This window comes from Notolepis coatsorum (assembly GCF_963971535.1).
Source record: "Notolepis coatsorum genome assembly, chromosome: 17".
NCBI classification, from domain to species: Eukaryota; Metazoa; Chordata; class Actinopteri; order Aulopiformes; family Paralepididae; genus Notolepis; species Notolepis coatsorum.
Genome location: NC_140181.1, coordinates 13,407,239 through 13,418,694, shown reverse-complemented (window position 1 = coordinate 13,418,694; position 11,456 = coordinate 13,407,239). Strand labels below are relative to the sequence as shown.

Below are 11,456 nucleotides of genomic sequence, written 5' to 3'. Positions count from 1 at the left end.
TTGACAGAAAAATACTTAAGACAACTTTATTGTGTATCAAAATACTGCAAGTCGTACAAACACTTAAAAAAGCCTTTTTCTTTAGGACAATATTCTTTTGTTTTTGTTGGCCGTTCTGAAACACTCGAGTACACAAAGCCAGAGAGCTAAAGGCTGAAAGGGGGGGGGGGGGCTGACTTACATACATTTAGCAGGAACACAAGGCAACATTTGTTCTCATTCGTTTTTTTGGTCTTTCTGCGTTAAGGACATAATTATCTCATACAACTTCCCTCCAGCCAGTCTGTCCAGCTCAGTACTAGAAACTTCCCTTTTTTTGTGTTTTCCGGTTCATTTATACGTAACAATAATTCCATGTTCAAAGAGGACCGCGCTCCGACATAAACGTCATCTCTCGACGCAGGTTCGGTTTTATCGTATTTTTCCTAGTCTGACTCTTTCCGCTAGCTTTCAGAACCTCGGTCTGTAATGGAAACACGCAGACACACGTGTAGAAATGCGTGGAAAGCCTAAGCGTTCCTTTTTCTTGCCGCTTAGTGTTTTTCCCGCGAGTGCACGTGTAGGAGTGTGATCACTAACTCAGGCTGGCATCGACACTCGCGTCACCATCCCCCCCCCCCCCAAGATGTCACATGTCAATATTACATCTAGTCTTTCGTGCTCAGCTATTTTTTTAAATCTTAAAGAACAGCCGTGCTAACTCTGGAACGCACTAGCAGCGGGTAAGACGATGGGGGTTAGTTAGATAGCATTATGAACGATAACTGGACAGATGTAGCACTGAGCAAATAACCTCCAAAACCATGCTAGGCTAGTATCTACGCCGCTGTGCCATTCTATGCTACACTATGCCAAGCTAACGCATCCCTCTACATTCTGAACTAGTTTAGACTACACACTACAGGCTAACCGACCACCTAGCGCTGTGTCCACGGTTGAACACGTCGAAGCAGAAGGCACGAACGATCACTAGTTTACAGGCGTTTAAAAAGAAAGAAGGTGCATCTTTCCTCCCTCTGGAAAACCGCTAACGGGTATGACGTGGGGGGGGGGGGGGGGGGGGGGGTGGAGAGGATGGAGTGAGAAATGGAGTGAGGAATATTCAGTGTCTATGCGGTTCAACTTTGGGCCATTTTGTGTCAAAAAGGCTCGTTGGTTACCGTGGCGTGGAGGGGGGGGGGGGGTTCAGTTCCAAAAAAAAAACGAACAATATTGCAAAACAATGAAAAGTGGATGCGGGGGATACACATCAAGGCAGTTTGCTTCCCGACGGGTTAAACAGTGATGAGGCAAGAGGAAGAAAACAAAAAAGCACCAAATATCTGATTAGTTAAACCTTTTAAAACACAGGAGCGATAGGATTTGTAAACAGTGATGTCACAGGCACTGATTGGTTGAGCGTCTCGGGGGGCGGTCAGACCGTGACGCGGTAGGGGCTGCCGGGGATGTGGGCGTCGCCCCACTTCACCACCAGGATGTACTCGCCCTTCTCCTTCAGCTGGTAGCTGACGTTGTAGAGCCGGTTGCCCAGGTGCTTCACCAGGATCTCCTCGCAGGGCACCTTGGGACCGTCCACACCGACCAGGAGCATGTTCCGCCCTGCGGAGAGGCAGCGAGGGGTTAAACTAACACACAACCAGGAGCACGTTACAGCGAGGGGTTAAACTAACACACAACCAGGAGAGGCAGCGAGGGGTTGAACTAACACACAACCAGGAGAGGCAGCGAGGGGTTAAACTAACACACAACCAGGAGCATGTGCCACCCTGCAGAGACACAGCGAGGGGTTAAACTAACACACAACCAGACAGCGAGGGGTTAAACTAACACACAACCAGGAGCATGTTACAGCGAGGGGTTAAACTAACACACAACCAGGAGCATGTGATGCTCATTAGAGAGAATATATGGTTAAAGGTGCTGCATGTAAGTGGTATTTATTTAGTTAAAATACGTTAAACGGTGTATTAGAGTGTCTGGTCAGTAACATGGGTCTCCCAGTCCCTCCTGCTCTGCAGTAAACACTAAATACACTTCTTGGTATCCCTTCCCACTTTATCCAATCAGGAGAGAGACGTTGATATTTGTCTCGAGGTAGGCTGGTAAAGATATGCCTCCTTAAAGTGTCTAAACGGAAGTACAGGAAGTACCGGCTACAGGCGTTCCGGTTTCGACAAAACAATTATAGAAACGTGTGAAGTGCACAATATTTCCTCGTTTAAGCCACTGCTGCAACGGCTTTGCCTGAAGAATTTACTACATGACCGGGACGTTCTATAGCTTGTTTACCGACAGGATTCGGGAAAAGTTCGGAGGCAGCTTCCAGGGGAAGTACAGACACCGAAAATTCTACCCCATACACACTTTCAGCCGTAGTTTTTTTCTTCTTTTTTTCTACTTTTTCTCCCATTTTTCAATTTTTCTCCCATCCCAATTTCGTATCGTCCAATTCCACCCTCCCCTGTCTCGAACGTTGCTAGACCATGCCTCCCACTGGTCGGCTGCAATGTGGACAAAGCCTTGCATCACGTGTCCCCTCCGGTACACGAGGAGGCAGCCGTCGCATCTTTTCACCTGAACAGCACGATCTCTCAGTGGCGAGGAGTAGCACGTGGGAGGCTCACGCTGCCCCCGTCACTTCCTGATTCTGCTGCGCAGGCGCACCAACCGACCTGTAGGAGTCGCTGTCCACAACGTCCGATCCCCACCCACCAGCTTCCCACCCCCTAACACTGCCAATTGTGTTAGTATGAACGACCAGCCAAGCTGGTAGCAATGCCGAGAGCTGGGCTCGAAGCCAGCATCTCCTGCGTTAGAGGCGAGCGCCTTGCCCACTGCGCCACTTAGCCGCCCCCCCAGCCGTAGTTCTTTACCAGTCTTTATCTCACGGAGGAGATAAAACTGGGAACGAGGTCAGTCTGGAGGAGACACCACGCGAGTGCGCTCCCACCTGCTTTGCTGCAGTCCACGCTGAAGTTGTTCTTCTGCCCCAGGAAGCCCTTGGTCAGACCCAGCCCCTTGGCCGTGACCTTGGTGGCGTCCGATTGGGCGGGAGCGGCCTGCTGAGAGCAGCTGATGGCGCGTGTCACAGGGTCCACCATGACGGAGGAGGTCTCGTGCAAACTGTGGCTGGGACCCAACTTGGAACCTAAAGGATGGAGAGAGAGAGAGATGGAGAGATGACTTCTAGGGATGTCCGATATTATCGGCCGATATTGGCATAAAAATGTGATATCGGAAAATATCTGTATCGGTTTTAAAAAAAAAACGTCCTTTTTTTTTTTTACATTTATTTAACCTTTATTTACCCAGGCAAGCAAGTAAGAACAAATTATTATTTTATTTATTGTCAAAGTATGCATAATGTTGTGTTAATTACACAACAAGAGATATGTAATGTTAATTACCTGAAATTATTCAGTTTTTTGGGGGGGGGGGGGGGGGGAACCCTGCATATATCAGTATCGGAAATTAAGAGTTGGACAATATCGGTATATCGGTAAAAAAGCCAATATCGAGCATCCCTATGATTTCTATATTAATCTGGTTTATTTTAACTTTGTATGACTCAACATCATTGTAAATGAGGGCCAGACCTCGATTTTACTCAAGGTTTAAATATACATACTCGTTATTAAAAAAAAGTTCAAGCAGCGTGTGATGTCTGTCTGTCTCTGTGTGTGTGTGTGTGTGTGTGTGTGTGTGTGTGTGTGTGTGTGTGTGTGTGTGTGTGTGTGTGTGTGTGTGTGTGTGTCTAACCCGAGAATGGGAGACAGGAAATTAAATATGGGTCTGGTTGTAAACGCCATATCCAATAGTATTCATATCATATAGTATTAATATCAAATAGTATTAATATCCAATAGTATTCATATAATATAGTATTAATATATCCAATAGTATTAATATATCCAATAGTATTAATATCATAGTATTAATATCATATAGTATTAATATCCAATAGTATTAATATCATAGTATTAATATCATATAGTATTCATATCCAATAGTATTAATATCCAATAGTATTAATATCATAGTATTAATATCCAATAGCATTAATATCCAATAGTATTAATATCATATAGTATTCATATCATATAGTATTATCAATATCATCACAGTGGGGCTCAAATCCTCTCCACTGATATAGAACGTGTGATCAGATATTCCTTTATTGATCCCTTTGGGGAAATGCATGTATGCATAGCAGCATGGGGGAGGGGGGGGGGGGGTACAGGTATGGAGAGGGTAATAGTAGAAATACACAAATATAGGCACTAAAATCTTATCTGAATATAAAAATGTAAGAAAATAAACAGTGTAAATAAGGTGCAGATGAGGGTCTGTATATATGGGTTATATTATTATGTTACAATAAATGTAGGCAATAATAAAGAATCTGAATGTATACAATGCGGATAATATTGGTACATTGAAACACGCATCTTAAGAAAGACGAGATGCAGAAAGTCTCCTGCCGCTCCTCACCGGTGATCTTGGCCTTGAAGGGGCTCCCCCCGATGTGGTAGGGCCCTCCGTACTTGATGGAGATGAGGTAGCTCCCGGGGGCCATGGGGGTGTAGGTGACCCGGTAGCCCTCGGCGCACTCCACACAGTCCATCTTCACCTTGGAGGGCCCGTCGATGGTGACCGCCAGGGCCCCCGGCCCCGCCTTGCTGGTGTTCACCACGAACTCACACGCCGTGCCTGGAGAGGAGAGGAGGAGGAGGAGGAGGGGAGAGGAGGGGAGAGGAGGAGAGGAGGAGATGAGAAGAGGAGGAAGAGGAGGAGAAGAGGAGAGGAGAGGAGAGGAGAAGAGGAGGAAGAGGAGGAGAGGAGAGAGGAGATGAGGAGGAGATGAGGAGGAGGAGAGGAGGAGGAGAGGAGAAGAGGAGGAGGAGAGGAGAAGAGGAGGAAGAGGAGGAGAGGAGAGAGGAGGAGATGAGATGAGGAGGAGGAGAAGAGGAATGAGGAGGAGGTGAGAGGAGAAGAGGAGAGAGGAGATGAGGAGGAGAGGAGATGAGGAGGAGGAGAAGAGGAGAGGAGGAGGGGAGAGGAGAGAGGAGATGAGAGGAGGAGAAGATGAGGAGGAGAAGGAGGGGAGAGGAGAAGAGGAGAGGAGGAGGAGAAGATGAGGAGGAGAGAGAAGATGAGGAGGAGAGAGGAGGAGAAGGAAGAGGAGAGGAGTGAGGAGGAGAGGAGATGAGGAGGAGAAGAGAAGAGGAGATGAGGAGGAGAAGAGAAGAGGAGATGAGGAGGAGAGGAGAAGAGGAGATGAGGAGGAGAAGAGAAGAGGAGATGAGGAGGAGAGGAGAAGAGGAGATGAGGAGGAGAGGAGAGAGGAGATGAGGAGAGGAGGAGGAGAGGAGAAGAGGAGGAGGAGAAGAGAGGAGGAGATGAGAAGAGGAGGAGGAGAGGAGAAGAAGAGGAGGAGAGGAGGAGGAGAAGAGAGGAGGAGAGGAGGTGAGAGGAGGAGATGAGAGGAGGTGAGAGGAGATGAGGAGGAGGAGAAGAGGAGAAGAGAAGAGGAGGAAGAGGAGGAGATGAGGAGATGAGGAGAAGAGGAGGAGAGGAGAGGAGAAGGATGTTTTGCACGTTGACCAGAAGCAACTCACTGAGACTCGACGGCGTTATTAGACCCATAGCTATACAATAAAATATAGGTTTAGCTCTACAAACTACAACTACATTTACATGGGGTTAATGGACGGCAAGGAAGGGGTCACTTCCCGGTAGGGGCGTGGCACTCAATGTGTTAAGGTGGAGCAGGGTGGTTAAGGTGGAGCAGGGTGTTTAAGGTGGAGCAGAGTGTTTAAGGTGGAGCAGGGTGTTTAAGGTGGAGCAGAGTGTTTAAGGTGGAGCAGGGTGTTTAAGATGGAGCAGGGTGTTTAAGATGGAGCAGGGTGTTTAAGGTGGAGCAGGGTGTTTAAGATGGAGCAGAGTGTTTAAGGTGGAGCAGAGTGTTTAAGGTGGAGCAGGGTGTTTAAGGTGGAGCAGAGTGTTTAAGGTGGAGCAGGGTGTTTAAGGTGGAGCAGAGTGTTTAAGGTGGAGCAGGGTGTTTAAGGTGGAGCAGGGTGTTTAAGATGGAGCAGGGTGTTTAAGGTGGAGCAGGGTGTTTAAGATGGAGCAGGGTGTTTAAGGTGGAGCAGAGTGTTTAAGATGGAGCAGAGTGTTTAAGATGGAGCAGAGTGTTTAAGGTGGAGCAGGGTGTTTAAGATGGAGCAGGGTGTTTAAGATGGAGCAGGGTGTTTAAGATGGAGCAGGGTGTTTAAGGTGGAGCAGGGTGTTTAAGGTGGAGCAGGGTGTTTAAGGTGGAGCAGAGTGTTTAAGGTGGAGCAGGCAGGTTAAGATGGAGCAGGGTGTTTAAGATGGAGCAGGGTGTTTAAGGTGGAGCAGGGTGGTTAAGGTGGAGCAGGGTGTTTAAGATGGAGCAGGGTGTTTAAGGTGGAGCAGGGTGTTTAAGGTGGAGCAGGGTGTTTAAGGTGGAGCAGGGTGTTTAAGGTGGAGCAGAGTGTTTAAGGTGGAGCAGGGTGTTTAAGGTGGAGCAGGGTGGTTAAGGTGGAGCAGGGTGTTTAAGATGGAGCAGGGTGTTTAAGGTGGAGCAGGGTGTTTAAGGTGGAGCAGGGTGTTTAAGGTGGAGCAGAGTGTTTAAGGTGGAGCAGGGTGTTTAAGGTGGAGCAGAGTGTTTAAGATGGAGCAGGGTGTTTAAGATGGAGCAGGGTGTTTAAGGTGGAGCAGGGTGTTTAAGGTGGAGCAGAGTGTTTAAGATGGAGCAGGGTGGTTAAGGTGGAGCAGGCAGGTTAAGATGGAGCAGGCAGGTTAAGGTGGAGCAGGGTGTTTAAGGTGGAGCAGGGTGTTTAAGATGGAGCAGGCAGGTTAAGGTGGAGCAGGGTGTTTAAGGTGGAGCAGGGTGTTTAAGATGGAGCAGGCAGGTTAAGGTGGAGCAGGCAGGTTAAGATGGAGCAGGGTGTTTAAGGTGGAGCAGGCAGGTTAAGATGGAGCAGGGTGTTTAAGGTGGAGCAGGGTGTTTAAGGTGGAGCAGGGTGTTTAAGGTGGAGCAGGGTGTTTAAGGTGGAGCAGGCAGGTTAAGATGGAGCAGGGTGTTTAAGATGGAGCAGGGTGTTTAAGGTGGAGCAGAGTGTTTAAGGTGGAGCAGGGTGTTTAAGGTGGAGCAGGGTGTTTAAGATGGAGCAGGCAGGTTAAGGTGGAGCAGGGTGTTTAAGGTGGAGCAGGGTGTTTAAGATGGAGCAGAGTGTTTAAGGTGGAGCAGGCAGGTTAAGGTGGAGCAGGGTGTTTAAGGTGGAGCAGAGTGTTTAAGGTGGAGCAGGGTGTTTAAGGTGGAGCAGAGTGTTTAAGGTGGAGCAGGGTGGTTAAGGTGGAGCAGGGTGGTTAAGGTGGAGCAGGGTGGTTAAGGTGGAGCAGGGTGGTTACCTGTGGTTCCCCCCTCCAGGCCCGGCCCGTAGGCCGACACCATGCCTGGGTCTCCAGCCTGACCCATCTCCCCCACGCGGATCTTAAAGGGGCTGCCGGGGATGTGACTTCCGTTGAACTTCACGTCGATCAGATAGAGACCATTCTCTCTGGGGATGAACCTCACGGCGTACTTATCTACACAGGAGACAGAGGGGAGAGGAGGAGAGGACAAGAGGAGAGGACAAGAGAGAGGAGGAGAGGAGGAGAGAGAGGAGGAGAGGACGAGAGAGAGGAGGAGAGGACAAGAGAGGAGGAGAGAGAGGAGAGGACAAGAGGGGGGAGAGGACAAGAGAGAGGAGGAGAGGACAAGAGAGAGGAGGAGAGGACAAGAGAGAGGAGGAGAGAGAGGAGGAGAGGACAAGAGAGGAGGAGAGAGAGGAGGAGAGGACAAGAGAGGAGGAGAGGACAAGAGAGAGCAGGAGAGGACAAGAGGAGAGGACAAGAGGGAGGAGGAGGACAAGAGAGGAGAGGAAAAGAGAGGAGGAGAGGACAAGAGAAGAGAGGACAAGAGGAGAGGACAAGAGGGAGGAGAGGACAAGAGAGAGGAGAGGACAAGAGAGAGGAGAGGAGGAGAGGACAAGAGAGGAGGAGAGAGAGGAGAGGACAAGAGGGGGGAGAGGACAAGAGAGAGGAGGAGAGGACAAGAGAGAGGAGGAGAGGACAAGAGAGAGGAGGAGAGAGAGGAGGAGAGGACAAGAGAGGAGGAGAGGAGGAGAGAGAGGAGGAGAGGACAAGAGCGGAGGAGAGGACAAGAGAGAGCAGGAGAGGACAAGAGGGAGGAGGAGGACAAGAGAGGAGAGGAAAAGAGAGGAGGAGAGGACAAGAGAAGAAAGGACAAGAGGAGAGGACAAGAGGGAGGAGGAGGAGAAGAGAGGAGAGGAAAAGAGAGGAGGAGAGGACAAGAGAAGAGGACAAGAGAGGAGAGGACAAGAGAGGAGGAGAGGACAAGAGAACAGAGGACAAGAGAGGAGGAGAGGACAAGAGAACAGAGGACAAGAGAGGAGGAGAGGACAAAAGAACAGAGGACAAGAGAGGAGGAGAGGACAAGAGAACAGAGGACAAGAGAGGAGGAGAGGACAAGAGAACAGAGGACAAGAAGGGAGGAGAGGACAAGAGAAAGGAGGAGAGGACAAGAGAGGAGGAGAGGACAAGAGAACAGAGGACAAGAGAGGAGGAGAGGACAAGAGAACAGAGGACAAGAGAGCAGAGGAGAGGGGATGATTTGTCTTTTCATGTACACACATCCCTCTCTTACATCAGTCTCTTGGTTGGAGCAGTGATTTGTTTCGATGATCTTGTCAAATCCAAAAGGTCTCCCAGCCATCTATCTCTCCATCTCTGGTCAATTCAGCATTTTCATGCATTTCCTTTTGAAAATCGTCCTCTACTTTGCTCTCATTGGAGGTTTGGTTCACGATGCCGCCGTCATTCATGGTTACCTTGGTCAATCTCCGTGACGCAGCACTCCTCCAGGGCTCCGGAGGGGCTGTGCACCTTGGCGTCAATGACCCCCTTCGCCCCGTTCAGGCTGACCGCGAAGGACGCTGGCTGGTTCACCTTCAAGCCCGACTCCTGCTCGACAACACACACTCACACGCTCATCACTATGGCAACAGCACACACTGGCACGCTCATCACTATGGCAACAGCACACACTCACATCACTATGGCAACAACACACACTGGCACGCTCATCACTATGGCAACAACACACACTCACTGCTTGACTCTACACAACCTCAACAACACACTGTACACACCAAGACAGACAATCATTCTCACGCTTGGCATGAGACAATGCACTTTATATAATATTATTATAATAACAGGCACTTTATATTATCACATTATATATTATTGTTATTATTATAATAATAATAATAATAATAATAATAATAATAAATAATAATAATAATAATAATAATAATAATAATAATAATAATAATAATAATAGCAATAACGTTGCACAGTTCAAAAATAGATTAAAACGCACTGATAGTCAAATACAAATCCCAGGAACTGTAGATAGTTGGGAATGTTTTGATTAATTCTCTCTCTTTAGGTAGTAAGAGAGTTTTATAGCTACTGTGTTCCTTACCTGCAGGTCGCTAAGAGGGCTAAAGAGGAGGGCTGTGAGGAGGAGGAGAGCGTGCATGTGTGTGTTTAACACAAGATACTAAAGGTTTGTGAAGATAGAAGGTTTGCTCAGGAGAAGGAGTTAGTGTCCATGCATGAATATATAATGAGTATGTATGTATGCATGAGTATACACGTGTATGAGAGTATGTATGAGTATATATGTGTATGAGAGTATGTATGTATGTATGTATGTATGTATGTATGTATGTATGAGTATGTGTATGAGAGTATGTATGTATGTATGTATGTATGAGTATGTGTATGAGAGTATGTATGTATGTATGTATGTATGTGTATATATGTGTATGAGAGTATGTATGTATGTATGTATGTATGTATGTATGTATGTATGTATGTATGTATGTATGTATGTATGTATGTATATGTGTATGAGAGTATGTTTGTATGTATGTATATATGTGTATGAGAGTGTTTGTATGTATGTGTATATGTGTATGAGAGTATATATGTGTATGAGTATATATTGTATGAGAGTATGTATGTATGTATGTGTATAAGAGTATGTGTATGTATGTATGTATGTATGTATGTATGAGTATATATGTGTATGAGTATATATGTGTATGAGTATATATGTGTATGAGTATATATGTATGTATGTATGTATGTATGTATGTATGTATGTATGTATGTATGTATGTATGTATGAGTATATATGTGTATGAGAGTATGCATGTATGTATGTATGTATGTATGTATGTATGTATGTATGTATGTATGTATGTATGTATGTATGTATGTATGTATGTATGTGAGAGTATGTTTGTCCGACATGAGTCTGGGGAAGGAGACAGAGGAGACAGGAGACAGAGTCTGGGGAAGGAGACAGAGGAGACAGAGTTTGGGGAAGGAGACAGAGGAGACAGAGTCTGGGGAAGGAGACAGAGGAGACAGGAGACAGAGTCTGGGGAAGGAGACAGGAGACAGAGTCTGGGGAAGGAGAGAGAGGAGACAGAGTCTGGGGAAGGAGACAGGAGACAGAGGAGACAGAGTCTGGGGAAGGAGAGAGAGGAGACAGAGTCTGGGGAAGGAGACAGGAGACAAGAGGAGACAGAGTTTGTGGAAGGAGAGAGAGGAGACAGCCCATGTCAACCCTCTTTAACCCTTTAGCGCCTGGTCTTAGTCTGGGCTGTTGGGAGCCTTTAGAATGAGACACGAGAAACACACACAGTCCTTTAGTATCCCAGAAGCCTTTGCACCGCCCAACAACGCAGCAGCAGCAGGTGATGTATACCTTCACCTGACCTCTGGGGGGCACCAAACCAGCTATTGCGATCATTAACCAGAGCCCTATCACCCAAGCTAACCACAGTAACTACACTGCCCTGTGGAAGCTAACAGCAGTAACTATACTGTCCTGTAGAAGCTAACCACAGTAACTACACTGTCCTGTAGAAGCTAACAGCAGTAACTATACTGCCCTGTAGAAGCTAACCGCAGTAACTACACTGCCCTGTGGAAGCTAACAGCAGTAACTATACTGTCCTGTAGAAGCTAACAGCAGTAACTATACTGCCCTGTAGAAGCTAACCGCAGTAACTACACTGCCCTGTGGAAGCTAACAGCAGTAACTATACTGTCCTGTAGAAGCTAACCACAGTAACTATACTGTCCTGCAGAAGCTAACCACAGTAACTATACTGTCCTGTAGAAGCTAACCACAGTAACTATACTGCCCTGCAGAAGCTAACTGCAGTAACTATACTGTCCTGTAGAAGCTAACCACAGTAACTATACTGCCCTGTAGAAGCTAACAGCAGTAACTATACTGCCCTGTAGAAGCTAACCACAGTAACTATACTGCCCTGTAGAAGCTAACA

At 47.3% G+C, this 11,456-nt stretch overlaps 1 protein-coding gene across 2 annotated transcripts in view; it reads right to left on the bottom strand.

Annotated features, from left to right (window-relative positions):
- The window catches only part of flna (filamin A, alpha (actin binding protein 280)), a 161,371-nt gene continuing 149,915 nt past the window's right edge, over window positions 1-11,456 (bottom strand). For both annotated transcript variants that reach the window (XM_084332810.1, XM_084332809.1), the window contains 5 exons: window positions 8,916-9,048; window positions 7,435-7,611; window positions 4,492-4,710; window positions 2,951-3,148; window positions 1-1,599 (listed from right to left, as the gene is read on the bottom strand). In XM_084332810.1, coding sequence (XP_084188936.1) covers window positions 1,415-1,599; window positions 2,951-3,148; window positions 4,492-4,710; window positions 7,435-7,611; window positions 8,916-9,048 — 912 coding nt within the window. In that variant the 3' untranslated portion in view covers window positions 1-1,414. The remainder of the gene's footprint in view (window positions 1,600-2,950; window positions 3,149-4,491; window positions 4,711-7,434; window positions 7,612-8,915; window positions 9,049-11,456) is intronic.